At 38.0% G+C, this 21,030-nt stretch overlaps 1 protein-coding gene across 1 annotated transcript; it reads left to right on the forward strand.

Annotated features, from left to right (window-relative positions):
* The first annotated feature begins 1,631 nt into the window (after positions 1-1,631).
* On the forward strand, positions 1,632-16,079 carry GRSF1 (G-rich RNA sequence binding factor 1). The gene is made up of 10 exons (XM_090266787.1): positions 1,632-2,076; positions 4,404-4,560; positions 5,594-5,749; positions 6,129-6,272; positions 6,928-7,063; positions 8,693-8,874; positions 9,649-9,770; positions 13,188-13,323; positions 13,670-13,745; positions 14,735-16,079. The coding sequence occupies exons 1-9, from the start codon at positions 1,723-1,725 to the stop codon at positions 13,717-13,719; spliced, it is 1,437 nt and encodes a 478-aa protein (XP_090122913.1). The 5' UTR covers positions 1,632-1,722; the 3' UTR covers positions 13,720-13,745; positions 14,735-16,079.
* The last annotated feature ends 4,951 nt before the right edge of the window (positions 16,080-21,030 follow it).

A 21,030-nucleotide genomic window follows, 5' to 3' on the forward strand; every position in this document is an offset into this window, starting at 1 on the left:
ACAAACTTGCTAGTCTCTCTACATATAATCTAGACATATACAAATGTAAATATCACTTTGCTATTTAGTCTGTAAGCCTATTATTTTATATTCTGAATGCACAGGGCACAACATAGTACCTGAAACACATAAAGCACTTAATGTGTTTGTTAAATGAATGAATAATTATTCAAAGTTAGTTTAAGAATATTTTAAAATTTATTTTTAAAAAGGGGGGAAGGGAGTGAAAGAGAGAGGGTGACAAACATCCATTAACTGCCTCTCTGCCACCCCAATCCAGGGGGCTTGGTGGGGGGATCTGGCCTGTAACCCATGCATGTGACCTGACAAGGAATCGAACCAGCGACCCTTTGGTCTACGGGAGGTTGCCCAATTCACAGAGCCACACTAGTCAGTGCCAAAGTTAGTTTCTTTTCTCCCTTATATTCTCCCAATTTCCTCTAAGTAAAAATTAAAGTCGTCCACTTTTTTAACTTTGTATGGTGTCAGTTACCAGATTTTATCATGGTGATCACATTGTAGGTATATAAATGTTCAATCACCTGAAACTAATGTAAAATTGTCAATTATACATTAATTTAAAAACAAGGAAGGGAGAAACCATTTTCCTTCTTAAAAGGGAGATTTAGAAAAAAAAAATATCTCTAGGATTTCCAAATTTTGCAGATGAGGAAGTCCCCTTCTCTTTGATACTCCAGGTCCACAGAGCTAAGTCAATCCAATGTTTTCCTGTTCTTTGCTTTTTTGGTGGGAAGTTTTAGGGGGGAATTCCGAGCTTTCCTCTCCCTAAAAGTAGGCCAGGGTAAACAATTTAAACACAACGAACTTTAATACTTCATAATAACTAATCTGAGTATCACGGTTTTTTGTTGTTTGTTTCTTTTTAAGTCCTTATCAGTTTAAGATGAATACTGAAAGGGTGATTGCTGTGATCTTTGGGGTTTGCTTTAAAATAGTTCAGCAAAGAAAAAATGTTTGGACGGTGGTGGTGGGGATAGATAAAACAAGATTTTCTGCAATTTTATAACTTCATCGTGCTTTGCTTTGAGATTTCCCAAAATAAAAAGTTCAAAATTTTAGCTTTTTCTATTTTTTACTCTCGTAACTCCCTTTTGCCTATTAATGTGAGACAGCTCCTGGCCACAGGAGGAAGAAAACTGCACAAGTGATACACTAACTCATTAAGGGCATCTTTATCTTTGTTACATGCATGTATAATCTTTATATACGTAGCTACTTCATTTTAAAAGAGAGTTGGTCTTCCACACATATCTCAAGTTTGGGGGCTACTAAACCTCCTCCACTTACCCCAACCTCTTTATTACCAGAGTATCACACTTCTGGAAGCAGCCCTTTTTGCCCCTCACGTCACGCATTTCGGGGTGGGGGCAGTACGGGGTGTCTGCAGACTGGTGTTCCACCTCTGGGCTGTCTCCAAAACAGGAAGTCTTTCACCTTGCCCACTCCGGACCTCAGTTTCCACCTAGTGGAAAGGCTATCATGCTTGGGCCCCCACCGCCCCCCTCGGCCTCAGGCAGCCCCGCCTCGAGGGCGGAGACCAGGCGGAGCTGCGCGCTCTCCTCCGCCTCCTGCCGACTCGCAGCTACCCCGGGTGCCGGCGGCGCATGTGCTTGGCGCCCCTCCCCGGCCCTGGATTCCACTTCCCCTCCGCTTCCGCTGCAGCCGCAGCCGCCTACAGGCCCCGCGCCGCCTCCGGAGTCCATGGCCGGGACGCGCTGGGTGCTCGGGGCGCTGCTCCGGGGCTGCGGCTGCAACTGCAGCAGCTGCCGGCGCACCGGCGCCGCCTGCCTGCCCTTCTACTCGGCCGTTGGCTCTTTCCCTTCGGGCGTCTCGGGCCGTCGCCGGCTGCTGCTGTTGCTCGGGGCCGCCGCGGCCGCCGCCTCACAGACGAGGGGCCTCCAGACCGGGCCTGCGCCCACCGGGAGACTGGCGGGGCCTCCCCCTGCGGCCGCCTCCGCCGCCGCCGCGGCTGCTGCCTCTTACCCGGCCCTGCGCGCCCCTCTGCTGCCGCAATCTTTGGCGGCGGCCGCGGGCCCGGCGCGGGGTTACAGCCAGGTACGTGGGTGCCGTGGAGGGCCGCGCGCACGCGTCCCCGCGCCCCTCCGCGTGCGCGACCGGGGATCGGCGGCTCGCGCCGCACGCCCGCCCCCATCCCGGGCTGCCCAGTCCTCCCATTGGGCCCCGGAACAAGGGACGCTCTCCCAGGCTTCGGGTTTTCTCCTTGTTTTGTTCTCTTCTGAGTCTGGTCGGTGGGGCAGTGTAAGTGTGGCTGGGGGTGAATGTTGAGGCCTTGTTTCCTGCCGGCCCATGGTAGGTTTTATGAGGCTGTTGACGCCCCTATCCCGCATCCCCGTCGCCGTCAGTCTGCAGGTTGTGAAGTTGGGAGGCCGAGTCGGCGGAGCTTTGGGAGTTTCCGTGCATCCAGAGCACTAGGCCTGGGCGGCCCGCGGCGCGCGTCGCGGCCCGCTGATGTGAAGGTTCACGCGCACAATTGCGTGGGCTGGATTCGTGGGGAAGGAGGCTCGTCCCCAACGCTACTCTCTAGTGTTCCTGAGGAAGGCGGGCCGCCCCCAGATTACTGAAGGTCACCTCTGCACCTCCACTTCCTCTGACAGAAGGTCCAAGGGTCTCCGCCGACAGGACGTTTTGGAGACTGATATTGGGGGAGGGGAGGCGAGGAGAGGGGACGTGTAGGCCACGATTTGGGGACCTAAGAGTGGGTCTACAGTGTTGTCTTTTTAAAAGTCAGTGTGTGCGTTTATAACTCAGATTGCAACTATTTTGTGCCTTGAAGGAACCTCTCTTTCCTGCTTGTTACATGACATCTGGAAAATGTCACTACACTTTGTTAAGCTCCTGATGCCTTGCGTTCATGTTTATTTTAACTCAATTTGTGTTTCTCCTTGAACTTAGGGAAACTGGGAGGCTAATCAGCATGGCTGCTGTTTGCCAGTGGCTGAGCTAATTGACTTGAATCCTGGCCCAATACTTCCTGCTGCCCTTTTCTGTAAAAGCTTGTGATGTTTATGGAATCCTGGGAAATCGGGGATTGTTGCCTTTATTAAAAAACGAACTATCTCTAATAATCCCTTGTGAGCTGGCTACTCTTTTTACTTTTTTTTTTTCTTTTGCGGTGAAATTGACTGTAATGATATCTGTTGAGTCTCTACTAGTGTTATATACACTGTGCTTACATTTGTCATTGACTTCTTAAAATTAAATGTACATCTTCATGAAAATGATGGGAGCATACAAAGTAGTGAAGTATCTCTCTCTCTAGCCCAGTAGAGTACAAGTCACTTGTTTTAAAGCTTTAGTTGTCTTCCCATGTTAATTGTAGTGCTAGTTGCATTCTTATTAAAAAATGTATTAGACCTCTGCTAGAGGTTTACATTTATCATTCTTTCCATAAAATTAGACATGAGTTTCATGTAAACAGTGCGAGTACAAAGGACTCTCTTTCCTTAGCCCAGTAGAGTGCAAATCTTAAACTTGAGTTGTCTTCCCTGTCATGGTTATGGTCTTGTTGGAATCTTATTTCACTATTTGCTTAGTTTTGTGAAATAGAGTTTTTTAGATACGTCTCAGGCTTCTGTTGCCTCAACTGCTATTGCCTTTTGTGATTTTATTCCTATTCAGTTGGTCTGACATACTAGTTGACAGATTAATCTTTCCAAGCATCCTGCTATCTTGTTGATTTATCCACTTCTAAATGTCTGTTATTAACTCCCGTTTGCCTACCAGGTCAAGTCCCTCTGCTAAATGGTACCAAGTTCCTTTTGCCAGCTCATCTTCCTTGGCTCCTGATTGGACCCTACCGTTTAGCCAAATGAAATTATTTCTGTATTGCCAATGGGCTTTTGTTCATATTGCTTCCTTCCTCCCTTCTCAAACTGGAATGCCCTTTCCTTTGTATGTCAGGTGTCTGTCCTTCCTTCAAGGTCCACTGCATACCTATATGTCTTGATTCTTCTATTAGTGCTCTGTTTTGAATTCTTATAATGTATCAAATAGCACTTAAAGCATCTTGTATGCTGGTCTTTGTCTAGATGGTCAACTTTCTGAGACGAGGGCCTAATTTGGCACACTTTAAGTAGGAGGCACTCACATATTTGGCAGATTGAGGGGACCCCTCTTGTTCTGTCTTAACAAAAGCACTATTATTAGGTGTAATTTGGGACTGATGAATTTCAAAAACATGTCCTGAATAAAATTTGTGTCGTTCTAAACCATTAGGATATACCTGCTTTTCTTGCTTTAGGATGTACAATTTAAGTCCAAACAGGATGAGTTAGGTTTGCGAAGCTTATTTTTTACAGAGGTGAACATTTTCTAAGTAAGTTGTCAAAGAAATATTTTTGTTTCTTTATTTCTCTTGGAAGGAGTCTAAAACTACCTACCTGGAAGACCTTCCACCTCTTCCTGAGTATGAATTGGCTTCATCCAAGTTAGGCGAGGAAGTGGACGATGTTTATCTCATTCGAGCTCAAGGATTACCGTGGTCGTGCACTGTAGAAGATGTGCTTAGCTTCTTTTCAGGTATATTTTATGTATGTGTAAAATATGTAATTTCTCCTGAGTAGAAGATAGTCCCACAAAATCAAAGTTAAACTATTCTGTAAACATTTTATTTGATGGCTGAGAATTATCTCATCTGGCTGATTCCATGTGTGTACCAAGTGACACTGTGTACCATTTGTGATGTATACCAGTTTAAAGACTGAATGCAACAGAAAATTTAATGCTAAGACTAAAATGTAATAAAACCAGTTTTCTCTGAAGTTTTTATTATGTAAAGGTCAAAAGACAAACATGTTAGTGGAAATATGTTAAATCGGAATATGGGTTAAGAGATCTTTATGTAATACATACATTTAGAATACAAGACCACCTAGTATTAAGTGACATAGTTCCTCTTAGTAACATGTTTGGAAGGTTTACATATCTGTGCTTGGTTTTTTTCATTTCTGTATCTGACTAATTGTTAATTTTCCTCTTAAGAGAGTTTTAGAAGATGCTACCTTAAATGTGAAAAAACAACAACAACCCAATGTAACATGTATTAATTACCTTAATGTGCATAGCATTGTGTGATCAAGCATTTTATAAAGCCGTTTACATCTTCTACTTGCTCCCATTGTAAGAACTGTGAAGTATGAGGATGTCTTTCCTTAGAAATAAAAAAGGGGAAAGGTTAAATTATGGTAGCAAAATTATTCTTTTAGGAGATATTTTAGTTTTCCTAGTTACGATTGTAACAAAAGAAGACACTCATGTATAAACGTAACCATAGAAGCCTTGGGAAGGAGCCTAGCTTGAATTATCATTTAATGATCAGGAGATCATAAGCTTATGTGCAATAAAGTTTGCTTATTATTTTCACATGGAATGTTTTAGAGACCTACCACCACATTGGCATTTGGACAGCTTCAGTGATGGGGGTTTGCATAAGGAATATGGCAGGCATTTTGGTTCGTGCTTTGTTTTGTTGGAGGATTGCATTCCAGTGACTCGTACAGTAGTTAAAAGTTTGATTTCTGGTTTTAATTGCTTTTTACTCACATACTTTAAGACTGCAGAATTCGCAACGGTGAGAATGGAATACACTTCCTCTTAAATAGAGATGGGAAACGAAGGGGTGATGCCTTAATTGAAATGGAGTCCGAGCAGGATGTGCAGAAAGCCTTAGAAAAGCACCGCCTGTACATGGGGCAGCGGTATGTGGAAGGTACGTGAAGGCACCTTGTGGCTTTTCCAGATCATCACATTAGACTTTACCTTTCCAATCGTTTCAGTTCATCTTTAGTAGTAGTTAAGTAGTTAGATATTATGACTACACCCTTTTAGAGGGTACAAAAAGAGAGATCGTCTCTTTTTTTTATCTATAAAATGAAGATGTTGACCAAGTTTACCTCACAATTTGTGTTATTTAAATGAGTGACTTCTGCACATAGTAAATACTGTATTCAATAAATGTCATTTGTTATTTTCTCCAAAGAAGTACATAGAGATGAAAAATGTTAGTTTTTACATTCTTGGCTATTCCAGAAAATATGAATTTTTTAAATTTGCAAATTTGGCATACCTTTTGTGCTTTTGTTTTGTAGTATATGAGATAAACAATGAAGATGTGGATGCCTTAATGAAGAGCCTGCAGGTCAAATCTTCACCTGTGGTAAATGATGGTGTGGTTCGTTTGAGAGGACTTCCTTATAGTTGCAACGAGAAAGATATTGTAGACTTCTTTGCAGGTGCTTTTTAGTTTTATCACCTTTGTGGCCTCATATCTTTTTTTCCCCCCATTGTCTCCTCCTTTATTTTACATGAACCTTTTCCTAGGTAACTGCATGCAATTATATTATATTAGGTTCTTTTGGGGAAGAGCTCTTCATTTGGATTTCCAGTATTTATTGATTATATAAGTGTTTTGACCTAGCACAGTGATCAAGATGTCAGATTTCAAAGTGATTTCATATGGGTTTATTTTACTATTAAGGAAAACTATCTTCTCATAATGGTGTCCATATTAAGACCATAGCAATTTATATGATTTAATAGCATTTTAGTTTAATTCGTAGCTATAAAATATGCATCATTAGTAGTGATGCTAGTTAAAATCTCTTATTTCCCATACTGTATAATGGCAAAAAAGAGAGAAAGAGAATTGTGTTGTACATGGACTGCTTGGACCCTAAATATTCTGTAATTATGGATGTGTAGGTTCCTGGTTTTTGGCAACATAATAATTTTCTTCCAATTAGACATGTATCTGGTTCTGGGATTGATAGAGCACTTCCCAAATTTTACTAATGAAGTTAAAAAATTAATATGTGAATGTGCTAATTTTAAGGATTAAAAAAGCTCCTGTTAGCAGCACTAATTTGTGATAATTTTTGGGTGTCCTAGGACTTAATATAGTAGACATTACTTTTGTGATGGACTACAGAGGGAGAAGAAAAACAGGAGAAGCCTATGTGCAGTTTGAAGAACCAGAAATGGCCAACCAAGCCCTATTGAAACACAGGGAAGAAATTGGTAACCGGTGAGTAAAACAGATACTAATGATGCAGGAGTATCATTGTTGGGTCATTTTGATGACTGCACTGTAATATAACATCGCATGATCTAAATACAGAAAAGTAAAGAGGATAGTATGATGGGCTTTCAAATGCCTATCACTTAGATTAACAAATTATCGATGTGTTCATTTGCTATATCTGTTATTTCAGTGTGCATCTTTAAAATACATTTTCTTATGTGATCGCAGTATTATCATATCTAACAAAATTAGCAACGATTTATTACCTAATGCCAGTTCATAATCACATTTTCTTAATTATACCTAATATGTCATTACAGTTGAGTTTTTGTTTTTTTTCTGCACCAGAATCTAGACATGGTTCACACTATATTTGATTGTTATGTCTGCAGTTCTTTTGAAGTAGAGCAAATCCCCTTCTTTTTTTATTCCCTCCCCCTTCTTAAATGTTGACTTTTGAAGAAATGGGGTCCATTGCCCTGAACAGTGTCTCATGTATCTTATTGCTTCCTCATGGTATCATTTAACATGTTCCTTTGTATCCTGTATTACTCCCTGAAAACTGGAAGATAGGACTAAACTCTTGAATGGGTTCAAGTTAACAGTTTGATGTGGATATTCTATAGATGATTCTATATACTGTATGTTCCATCACTATAGGATACAAATGGTGATGGGTGGTTTCTTTTGTGTTTTAACTTAAGTTTTGGGGGAGTACTCAAAGTGTCAGTATTTAAGACACTGTTTTGTTGCTTTTTGGCCCTTTACTTGACTCCTTTAATATTAAAAACAAACAAGAAAAAAGTCATTCCAAAGCCTTTGTCAGAATTACTGACAGAATTAGTTCAGAGGCCTTTATTCATTTTTAAGTGAAAAAAGTATATGCAAAGCACATTCTTTTCAGCACTCTTCATATTGTCATGTATCTGGGAACATGTCGAAGTTATTTTAAGTGAGGATATTAAGGCAGTGTAGAAACCTCTTCAATAAATTAAGAAGTGCTGCCCATTTAATCTTTATAGGTCTGTAAATAGAAATGCTTTTTACAATTCAGGCTTAATGACCTGATTTGGAAAAGCAGTGTTGAGAAAGGAAACTGGATCCAGAAGCTTGGATTTAATAGACTTGCTGCCAAGCGGATCAGAATTGACATTTTGTTCATGAATTCTCATTTGACTCTTAGCGAAGTCTTGGAGCAATTTAGCTTCTCACATACTGTGACTTTTATTATCTTATACAGATATGATTAATTTTCACAGAATTGAATTTTAAAGCTTCAATACAAAGCCCTTCTTACCAAGATTAATTCTTTGCATACACACAATTAACCTTAGTATAGTTGTTCTCATGACACAAACAAGGTAGAAAATACTGATAAAATGTATGTTATCTTGGGGGAGATTAAATCAGTGATCCGTTCTGTTGAGAGTACTTTTTCATGGGTTAATACCTGTTTTTATTAACCCCCGCCAACATCCATTATCTTGGGGAACTTGTGTTTCATTAAGCTTTTATATATATGCATGTTTTATTTATTTGTATATTTTATTGATTTGCATGTTTTATTTTAAATGAGTTCATTATAAAGTTACTTTGCACCATTTGTGCCTGTTCTCTTTTGCTTTGACATAGATATATAGAGATATTTCCAAGCAGAAGGAATGAAGTTCGAACATATGTTGGTTCTCATAAGGGAAAGAAAATGGCATCTCCTACTGCTAAGTATATAACTGAACCAGACGTGGTCTTTGAAGAACACGAAGTAAATGAGGATGTTCGACCTATGACAGCTTTTGAAAGTGAGAAGGAAATGGGTAAGGACCTGCCTCTTATTGAGACTTATTGGGTATGTGTTGTATTTTTGATACTTGTTGAAGTTTTTTTTTACCATGTTGTATGAAATTGTAAGGCTATCAGACAAGGAAATTGAGTTAAAGATTTAATATCTTTGAGTGTAGTATGCACTTTGAATATATGCAGGACTTAATTATTTCATAAGATTTTTAAATTTAATAATTTTTGTAGATTCTATATTAGAAAAACTGGGTGGCACAAATACAACAAAAGGAAGTAAAATGTTAACATTTAGACTAAGGTGGGAAAACACATGGATAAAGAACAGTAATGTTGACTGAAGTAAGTTTTGTTTACCTCTGTATTTAGATTATTCTTTTGACTCCTAACTCCAAAACAACATTTGGAATCTTTAAAGTTTGATAAATTCTTTTAAAATTGGTGCTCTGGGATTATCCTGTTGCGTTACTTTATTTATTTATTCATTTATAGTGCCTATAACCCAGAAAGCTATGCTCTCCTTTATTTTTTACATTAATAATCATTTTTTTCTCCTCTCCGTTGTCACGGAAAGATGTTCTTTTATAATCTGGTAATAGGTAGAGGCAGGTGTTCAGGTTACATTTGTAAGGTGGCAGAAATTTCAGGTCATTTTGGCGTTTAAAATTAAAGCCCTTCTTACTGGTTCAAGAGATAATTGAGGATTTTGATGTAAAGGTCATACCTAATTGTAATCTGTTAATAACTCTTGAAGCTTTTATGCTCTTGACAGTGCTTTTTGTTCCACTTCTCAGAACTGCCTAAGGAGATGTCAGAAAAGCTTCCAGACGCTGTTGATTTTGGAACTATGCCTTCACTACATTGTGTTCACATGAGAGGATTGCCTTTCCAAGCCAATGCCCAAGACATTATAAATGTGTGTGGCAGTAAGATTTCAATCTCAATAGGTTGAATAAAAGTTCTAAAATTGAATTTCTATTAGTTCCCGGAAGGTAGAGAAGAAAATACAGTATTTCCGGACATTAGGGCCTATGTACTTTTATCTTTGGACAAGAAGATGGCATCCCCATGGTAGTGGAGGCTTGCTTTATTTTCTTTACCTGAGAACTATGGGTGTTATTACATTTTAAGATGAAATACAGTATTCCCTCACTTATCGCAGGTATTATGCTCTAGACCCCCCCTCCCCTGCGATAGGTGAAAATCCACGAAGTAGGAACCTTACATTTATTTTAGTATTTACATGTATTTTGAGGCTTTATAAACCCTTCCCACACACTTACAAACTGTTCCCAGTCCCTTATTAACCTTTCTCACTCCCTTATTAACCTTTTTCACACTTTTATAAACACTAATGTTCTTAAACATATTCTGCACTCTTAAACCTATGTAACTTTATTTTTTATTTTTTTTAAGTATATTTTATTGATTATGTTGTTACAGTAGTTCCAGTTTTTTCCCCCAGTACTCCTCTTCCCTCCACAATCCCACCCCCCTTAGTTCACGTTCATGGCTCTTGCATATAAGTTCTTTGGCTTCACCCTTTCCTGTATTATTCTTAACATCCCACTGTTTTGAACCAATCGATTATGTTTATTAATTCCTGCACCATATCTCCATTTCTCCCCCTCCACTCTCCCAGCTGATAACCCTCCAGATGATCCCCATACCTATGATTCTGTTCCTATTCTGGTTTGCTTAGTTGGATTTTGTTTTTATTTTTAGATTCAGTTGTTGATAGTTGAGTTTGTTGTCATTTTAGTGTTCATAGTTTTGATCTTCTTTTTCTTAAGTCCCTTTGACATTTCATATAATAATGGCTTGGTGATGAAGAATTCCTTTAGCTTTACCTTGTCTGGGAAGCACTTCATCTGCCCTTCCATTCCAAATGATAGCTTTGCTGGATAGAATTAATCCTGGTTGCAGGTTGCCTTTCATCACATTGAATACTGCTTGCCAGTCCCTTCCTGCCTGCAAAGTGTCCTCTGAGAAATCAGCTGATTTTCCTATAGGCAACCCCCCTGTAGGCAACTCTCCACCTCTCTCTTGCTGCCCCCAGGACTCTCCCTTTACCTTTCACCTCTGGCATCTCAGTCATGATGCGTCCTGGTGTGGTCCCCTCTGGGTCCAGCTCTCCCGGGACCCTCCGTGCTTCCCAGACCTTTATGTCCATCTCCTTTGCAAAATTTGGGAAGTTCTCATTTTTTTCAATTCTTGCTTCCTCATTCTGCACTGGTTGACTGTTTTTTTCTTCCTTATGTTCCAAATTATTGATTTGAATCCCGGTGTCCTTCTCTTCACTATTGGTTTTGTGTGGATTTTCCTTTGTTTTACTTAGCATAGCCTTCACTTCTTCCCTTATGCGTCTGCCATACTCAAGCATACCTGTCAAGCCTGTGAGCATCTTTATCACCAGTGTTTTGAATTCTGCATCTGTTAGGTTGTCTATCTCCTCATCTGTGAGGATGGCTATCTCCTTGTCGCTTAGTTCTCCCACTGGAACCTTGATCTGTTCTCCGTTTTGGGCCATACTTCTCTGTCTCCTCATTCTGACAGGCTCCTGTGTTTGTTTGCCTCTTCGTCCCAGGTAGAGCTGTTGCTCCTGTTACGTTGTAAGGGGCAGAGCTTTAGGGATTCATCAGTCAAGGGTGACCTGTTTCACCACGCTGTGGCACTGTATATTGGGGAGGGGTCCGAGAGGGAACAATGCCGCCTGCCCAGCACTCTCCCCTTTTCTAGGCACCTCTCCCACTTCCGCACCGGACTGGCGCCCCTCTAGCTGCTGCCCTGGCTGTCATTCCCAAGAGTGGTTGGGTCTGTGGATGTTCTAGGACTGTGGGGGCCCTTTAAACAAGCAGACTCTGCTGAGACTGGCAGTTTCTGCCTCCACGCCAACCCCCACTGGTCTGCACAGTCAAAAGCAGTGAGGCTTGATTTTCCCCGGTGCTGGGACTGTGAGCTGCACGGTCTGGTGAGGAGCTGGGAACACTCCCCAGGTGTCCCTCCTTACTTTAAAATGTGTGACTGCTCTTTCTGCTGGCCTGCTGCTACTGCCATTCTGCCGCCACCACACCGCGTCCTCTCCACCCCTCCTACCTGTCTGGATGAGTATTTCTTCTTTATATCTTTGTTTGCTGGACTTCCATGCAATTTGATTATCTGAAACTTCTGGTTTCTAGTTTTGAGGTAGTTGTATTCCTTCTTAGTTGCTGAGGGAGACGCAGCGTGTCTGTCTACACCTCCGTCTTGGCCGGAAGTCTCTTAAACCTATGTAACTTTAAAAACATACATATACAGTACCATGAAATCCTGTGCTATAGCAAAAAATCTGTGATAAATAATTAAATATAATATTTTAAAGAATCCCATGATGCAGTGAGGCCACAATAAGTGAACCGTGATATAGAGAGGGACTACTGTATATAGTGGGTAAGAGGATTTTATAGATGCAAAATAGTATGATGTAGGTTTTTATTAAAAGAGAGTTTGGTTTTTTTCTAAATTGATTCAACACGTTCAGTTTTGAGTTTAGGAAACTGAGACCCAGGAAAATTTGCCACAGAGCAGTTATGTACTAGACAAGAATTCAGTACTCCTAAATGCTTCGAGCTTTCATTAGACCATGTAGCCTTCTCAAATTACAATTCCCTAATTTTTGAGAAAAGGAATTTTAAAAATAGTTTTATTTTATAATAGATAATGAAACGAAAAGATAAAATTAACAAAGCTCTTGACTTTGTGAACTTCAGGACATAAATTTAAGGTAGATCCAAATTTAGAGCCTTCAGTTAGCAGTGGGCTCTCAGAGTTGTCTTTATTATTTCAAAAAGCCTAATAGGTACCAGATCTTTACCTAAATGAAGGTTGCACAGTCTGATTAAAGCACTACATTTTGTTGCTTTGTTTTGGAATGATAATCACTCAGTGCTGGTAAGAAACTGGTAATCAGGTATATGATGGAAAAATGGCAAAAAGAATTATTAAGAAAGTATATGTGACGGACAGAGAAGAGAGTCTTTAGAAATGGAAGTGTGTGGGAGAAATAATAAAAGTGGTTTTTGTTGATACTAAAAAAACATTGAGAACTCTTTGTTATATAGTATTGTATTCATAGTTTAAGTTCTCTATGAACAGATATTTGAAATGAACCTTGAGTTCTAAGAAACTTATAAAAGCCAGAAGAGGTGGTAGTTACTTTGTTGCTTAAAGCAATTTCCTAAAAACAGATTAATCAAAGTGTGTGAATCCGAATCTGAAAGAAAAATGCAGAACCACTAGACTTCTAGAAATGGGACCTAGTACCATTATATTTCTTTTGGCTTTCTTTGTTTAGTTCTTTGCTCCACTGAAGCCTGTTAGAATCACCATGGAATACAGTTCCAGTGGGAAGGCCACTGGAGAAGCTGATGTGCACTTTGATACCCATGAAGATGCCGTTGCAGCTATGCTGAAGGATCGGTCCCACGTTCGTAAGTGCTGCCCATGTCTTCCGTTGTCATTTTGATCAATGTCTTCACTTTTTCTGTCTGGATTTTGTGTAGAGTATTTCCTTGAGAAAATTATACTCCATCAATTGTACTAAATTAAATGTAAAAAGGATGAAATATCATATATAATGAAAAGCATTTATTTGCTGATTACCCTGCTTATTTCTATCCAGAGGTAGTTCGGATTTTTTAATTTTGTTTTTGATTTTACTTAAGAAAAGGAATGGGGAAAGGGTTTGAGTTTCTGTCTGGACTACGAGAAAAATGGCTACAATATTATTTCTGCATTTTCAGCTTTTTGAAATGAATCTTTTTTTGTCATTCTCAGAACATAGGTATATTGAATTGTTCCTGAATTCATGTCCGAAAGGAAAATAAGACTTACAGGGACTCCAGATAATAAGGTAAATTTAAGAGGTATAATTTGGAAATTATTTGCTATTATAAATTAATTATTAACACAAATTAAAATATGCTGGAAACCATTCTCTTTAATAAAGATGAAACTTGTCATGATAATTGAAGTATCAAAATAAGGAATGAAATTCTCCTGGGAAACAATTTATTATGATAGTGTAGTGGTTTTGAGTATTTTCCCCATATATAATCTTTTTGCATCTTTCTTAACATGTATTATTCTGTGTGCCTAAAAATAATTTTTCACCTTTAGTAACTAAATCATAATACACTGGAAATTGCTCACATTTGTTTTTCTTTCTATATAGTTTTAAACACATTCCCTCAGTTCTAAGATACTTTTAAGGTGGTTAAAATGATACATTTGAAATCAGGGTGTATCATTGATATATATACTTAATGTACCACTGTTTCTTTTCCTAAAATGTCGTTATAAAAATGGTTGCACTAGGAAGTTCATGATTTCATAGAGTTAACTTACTTGTGACAAACCTATTAAATATGTCATCATGTCTTTTCCTGTCATCAAATGTTATGTGGTGTCTTTTTTTACTCTATAAAACCTTTTAATATATTTCATGGTGATCATTTTCCTACATATAATGGTTCCTTACCTTCCTTTGAGATGCTTAACTATGATGATTTCTTGAAAGCACATGGGGCATTTCTTTATAATGGTTGTCATTGCCTGTTTTTGGATCTAAAACCCCACAATCTCATGATATTAAAAATATTTACATTTATAAAGTCTGTGTAAAATAATTCTGTGCTCAGCTTTAAAAATCTCTTTTATCTTCATACCAGGCTGCAAATACTAATGCCTAACTAATTTTCTTCACCTCAAATTAATTGATTTGTTAGGTAGTCACATGAAATTGGAAAGAAAAATATTATTGAATTTATTTTAAATGGTATAGGAACATGTTCAGCACTTTCTCATTTTTAGTAAATTTGCAATACTTTCTCTTATTTTCAGGATGAAGCAAGAAGCATTTCATTTGCACATCTATCTTGGATATGGAATATAAAGTTCCAGTTTTTTAGCAGCAACTGCTTGAGAAAGGATTTGGGTTTTTGGGTTAATTGCTTATAAGAAAAATTTCATAGTGGACTGTTTAGAAAGAAAAAGGAAAGATTCAGTTTGGAATTAAATAAACCACAAATTTAAATTTTGTTTTGACTGTCCAGGATAGGATCTGATTTAAAAATCTGGTCTTTATTTTATGATTAAATAATTTGTTTTCATAGAGGATACATTACCCAGTGTGAAGACTGCATATTTTTATTCAGCACTGTCCTTTAAAATCTTTGTCCCATTTTAAAAATGATTTGTTTGGGGGCGCTTGATTTAAAACTTCTATGGAATAAAAAAATGATTTATTTTAACCAAATACTCACCAAAGCAAGGAAAGGTTTCATACCTTTGAACCTTTATGGTTTGGCAGAGTAGTTATAATTTTAGGTGTACTTGATGACTTAGGGGTAGGAATTAAAAACAAAAACAAGATTCAAAACAAAAAATAAATACCACAGGTTAGTGAGTGTAATGACAAATAGTTGGCTATTTCATATCTTTCTAAGCCCGTGCTACTGGCATTTAACATTAGTGCCTGTGTACTTTAGGAGGGGGTTCTAGTCTCAACTTAAAAGTTGTCTGAACACACACCCCTAATCCCACCCCTTTTTTTGGTTTTGGGTAAACATTAGGGCTGTTAGTCTCAAAACTGTGAAATGATATGTCAAAACAGTCCCTACTGGTAAGGACATTGATGGCTTCATTTGAATTTAAACCAGCGCTAGATAGGAAACCATCTAAGACCCCTCCTTTGCTTTTCAGTGGGGTAGCACATCCCATATTTTAGAACAAGTAGGGGTGCCTTGCTTAAATAAAAATAGCATTTAATGTATAATTGTGTGAAGGGTTTATGGATAAAGCTGTACTTCTGTCACATTGTGGCAGTACCTTCTGCTTTAATATTAAACAGCTTGTTATTTAAATATTGGATCAAAATGGCTGGCTTCAAAATGTAGTCTTTAATAAACCAATTTTATGTGCACCTGTGTAGGAGAATCAAAGTCCTGGCTACTTTCTTTGCCTTGTTCCTGTTCTCAGGGTGATGATTGCTACATAGTTACCAGGAGATGCAATTCTAGTTCTTAAAATCAAATTAGCCCACATTTCTGAGAGGTGATATCTGGAAGAGAGATTATATCTTCTCTCACTCAATCAATATATAACCATCTTTGATTACCAGCTAAGATACAGAATCACTGTACTGTAAATAGTCAATAAATGAAGGCTGGGTTCAGGCTGCAGATTACCTAAGAGTATTTATTTTGGAGTGTGTGGATAAACCAAATATATTTTTATTACATCAAGTCCTGGTATATTATTATAAGGAGAAATGACTAATTTTCAGTTGTGTTTGTCATCCTATAAGCACATGACGTAATTAACCAGCTTAACAGCTTCAGTGTTACTTACTACTTAGAAATGTGTTTTCATATGTGTGTACTGACTGTGTCGTGAGAATTTGCGTCTGAAGCTGTATGAGCTCTTGGAATGTGATCTTTTTTCTCTACCTTTAGCAATAGGCATCTAATTTGCTATGGAGAAAATCTGTAGGGTTTTTTGGGATTGGGGTTGGTGAAGAATCAGTTCATTTGTAATTTATTTTAAAGTTAATGAGTTTTCATTTGCATATCGGAAAAGAATAAGAGCAAAAGCCTTAAAGTGTCGTGTGGTTAGCTTGGGAGGGTGTTATCTTCTCGCTACACTGGTGGCTGAATTCTCGGTAAAAAAGATGGTCATTCTGGGGAAATCATCTTATGAATTCATATACTTTTCTATATTCCTTTTAGTAAGTCACTGTCTATATTCCTTTTAGTAAGTCACTGCTCATAATTTAGGCTAATAAATGAACAGTTGCTGACATGGCAAGTGTAACAAGCATGTAATAGAATAAAAGTGATCTTTTATTTCTATCCTATCAAAAGACATTTCTCTTTCCCAAAATTTGGCAAAACTGGGTTGTGTATCATCATTTGCTATTGAAATAAGCAATGACAGTGATCTTCTCTGCTACTTGTGTCTTTATAACCCCCTTTGAGGTAAAGCTATCAAAAATAACAGGATTGGATGTGACCATGTTACCCATATCCTGCTTTTAGCTGCTTCTCAAGGATTTGCAAGGGAGGACTCTGATAAGTAACATGCAAATACCAAGGAGGAAATTGCTACAGATTGTGATCTGATATGATCTGATATACTCACTGACACTGGCGAATGAAGCAGAACCAGAGTATTTGTCCCTCTTTGCCAGGGTGAAGGAGGCTTCTGGCAGGTGGGAGGGGAGACTTGAGCCTGCTGTGGAGTGGGAGCTAAATCCTCACTGCATCTGCAGTGTGGGGAGGAAGAATCAGGAGAAAGCCACTTCCACCTACGTGACATTTTGAGGCAAGAACCCTGCTTATTATTATTATTCAACATGCCCTATTGGCATCCTCTGCCCTAAACAGTCCCTCAGCAGATTCTCGTTAGGGGATTTTTTCTTTGGGTTACATCCTGTTCATTTTACAATTTAAAATATTCCATTTTTTGTTCAGAGTTTCCCATAAATTATGTGAAAGGGTGTACATTCAATTTGTAGGACCTGTATGATAGAGCAGAATGGTATTTCAGCAGTAGAGGCAGGCCTAAATTTCAGGAATGGAGTGTTTCCCTGATTCGGCAGATTAGAAAATAATCTCTGAAGTTTGTACGAAGCTGCTATAATCATTTGTATGTAGGTTTTAGTGTGTACATAACATTTCAACTCATTTGGGTAAATACCAAGGGAGGGGGTTGCTGCATTATATGGTAAGACTATGTTTAGTTTTACAAGTAACCACTGAACAGTCCTCCAATGTGGCTGTACCAGTTTGCATCCTCACCAGCAATCAGTGAGAATTCACGTAGCAACTCATCCTTGCCAGCATTTGGTGTTCTCAGTGTTTTGAATTTTAGCTATTCTATTAGGTGTGTAGTGGTATCTCGTTTTAATCTGTAATTCCATAATTTCATAGGCTGTTGAGCATCTTTTAATGTATTTGAATCTGCAGATTGTCTTTGGTGAGGTGTCCAGATCTTTTCCCAGTGTTTTAGTTGGGTGGTTTCCTTAATTATAGGAAGGGTATCAATAAAAGGTTTTATTTGGTTCTTAAGGTTTGATGATGTGAAAATTAACAGTGGGATGATTTTTAAAATGGTTTATATATATTTTTGAAGGAAATAAAATTCTAGAGATAGGAAGGGGTCTACAGTCTCCCTCCTGTCCTGTACTCGAGCCAGTTACTTTCCCTTAGGCAGTCCTGTCATCAGTTTCTAATGTAAACATCCAATGATATTTACTGTATAGATAAGCAAATATAATGGACACTTTCATTTCTTTTAAAAATATATAGCATACTATACTACTATTCTGTACTCTTTTTCCATACATCCTAAAGATCATTTGATATCAGTATACAAAATCCTCATTTTCTAAAATGACTGTATAGTATGGATGTATGCAGTTGAACCTGTCCCTTACCAATGAACATATAAATTGTTTTTGATCTTTTGCTGTTGTAATGCTGAAGTGAATTACCCTGTATAAAATTGTCATTTTGTACATACATAAACTTCTCTGTAGGATAAATGGTCAGAGTATGTGCACTTGTAATTTACATTAAATCAAATCTATATATTTTTTCTTAGTTTGCACCAGCAGTGTAAGTGCTCATTTCCCCAAAGCCTCACTGACGCAGTGTATTAGCAACTATTCCTTTCCAGCCTGAGAGGTAACACACACACACACACACTTACTTTTCTGTGAATCTCTTCATATCCTCTCCCATTTTTCTTATAATCCCCATCATATCCTCTCCCATTTTTCTCTTATAATCTCCATCTATTTGTCCTCTTAAATTTTTTCATCCTTATTAATTTTAAAGCAAAATCAAACCATAGTATTTATATTTCAGTACACATCTTTTTAAAAACGACTTTAAAAATAGCATCATTCCTAAAAATGCTAATTTATTACCAAATATTCATCTGAAATGTCCTTTAAAAAAGTTTCAGTCAAGATCTAAACCGTCCACACATTACAATTTGTTAATATGCCTCTTTTCCTCACAGTGACTTTTAATATAAAATTTCAAGCATACAGAAAAGTTAATTATAGGCATGCCTGTACCTGTCACCTCAATTTTACAAGTAATGTTTCGACATATTTTCTTGATCATTTGTGCATTCATATCTTTTCTTTATGTGTGTCAAAGGTGTAAACATCTATATTTGACTCATCAGCTTTTGGACATACATGTTGATAAGTTTCTTGTAAAATTTACAGTGAACGAATGTTAAATGTACCATTTGATGAGTTTTGATATACAGCTTGCAACCCAGTCCCCTAGCAAGCTGTGGAACTTTTCCATCACATCAGAAAGTTTCTTTACCCAGTTAGTTCCTGCACCTCTCTCATCCCTTCTCCCTGTTGGGGTTTTGTTTTCACCATAGATTAATTTGGCCATTCTAGAACTTCATATAAATGGAATCATATAGTATGTATTGTGTAAATTTCTTTTTAGTATGTTTTGAGATTCGTCCACGTGTTTCAGCTTTGTTCCTTTTCATTGCCAAGCTGAGTAGTATTCCATTGTATGAATATGCCACAGTTTAACTTTTCCCGTGTTAGGTGTACAACTGGTGGACAATGGGGCTGTTTGCAGTTTTTGGCTATTATAAATAAAGTTGCTATGAACCTCTTGTGCCAGCCTTTTTGTGGACCTATGTTTTAATTTATTTTAGCGAGTGTTTAGAAGAATATCCTGAGTTGTAAGATTGGTATATTTTAAATTGTACTAGAAATTGATATACCCTTTTCCAAAGTGGTCATCCTATTTTACAGACCCTCAAACAATATGAAAATATTGTGGACCTATGTTCTAATTTATTTTGTGGACCTATGTTCTAATTTATTTTGTGGACCTATGTTCTAATTTATTTTAGCGAGTGTTTAGAAGAATATCCTGAGTTGTAAGATTGGTATATTTTAAATTGTACTAGAAATTGATATACCCTTTTCCAAAGTGGTCATCCTATTTTACAGACCCTCAAACAATATGAAAATTCCAGTACATTTACAGCCTCACCATTTGGTTTCCTTGACAATCCATGATGTTGAGCACTTTTTTCATAAGCCTTTGGGCCATTCAAATTTCTTTAGTGATAGAGTGCCTGTTCCCTATTTTTTTAGTACGTTTCCCCTTCTATTTTCTTTTTCCTTTATTTTTGAAGAAATAAGATTAACCTGTAGAGGTTTTCACAATCTGAATTTTGCTGATTGCCTTTCTGTGATTATTGACCACTTTTCTATTGTTTGGTTTTTTTCCTAACTAGTTAGCAGGAGCCCTTTATTACAATAGAACTAGCTTTAAATTACTGCCCCCATCTCCAGTTTGTCGCTATTTTTATTATGGCGGAAATTATTTTTATGTGGTGGAATTCTTAAATCTCCCCTTTTATGGCTTCTAGGTTTTGTGTCAGAATTAGGACACCCCAGCAAAATGATTTTGGAAGCACCTGGTAATAAGGCAGGAAGGTGGATAGCCAAAGTAGACTCTAGAATATGGATGAATTCAGTGAAGCTTATAAGGGTTACCAAGATACATTTAAGAATAAGCTTTTCAAGTGATCCAGACTAATTTGAATCCCACAGGTGACTGCACAAGTATATTCAAAGACTTGTCCCAGAACGTACCTGGTTCTTACTGACATAAAGAGGCTTACCACCTTTCTTTCTGCCACTTGATAATGACATTTGGGAATAAAGACCAAAAGCAAAAGAGAAACTGAATTATTCACAATTTTTGATAGATTGGTGGAATTCCATTCACTTCTTGTCACCTCAAGAAAGCAAATGAAATACAAGTGATAATATTGGGCTAATTTTTAACCTGCTCTATTGTAAAAGTAAATTATTGGTGATAAACCTTATAAACGAATATGAGGGATACTATTGTTCCAGAAAGCAGCTCCCCAAAATGGTACGACAATACTGCTACCTGGAGACTTGCACAGCTTTTCCACCTACCTGCCTGCTGGAGGCCTGTCTGATCTGTTTCCCAAGCTTAATTATCATTAACCCCTAGGAATGTGACATCCTCAGTCATGCTTACAACTGGTGCCTGGTTCTTCTAATCATTTCTATTTGTCAAGATAACAGGCTGTCTTTGAATAGTTTGTCA

This window comes from Furipterus horrens, unplaced genomic scaffold, assembly GCF_987537825.1.
Source record: "Furipterus horrens unplaced genomic scaffold, mFurHor1.1.pri manual_scaffold_2, whole genome shotgun sequence".
NCBI lineage: Eukaryota > Metazoa > Chordata > Mammalia > Chiroptera > Furipteridae > Furipterus > Furipterus horrens.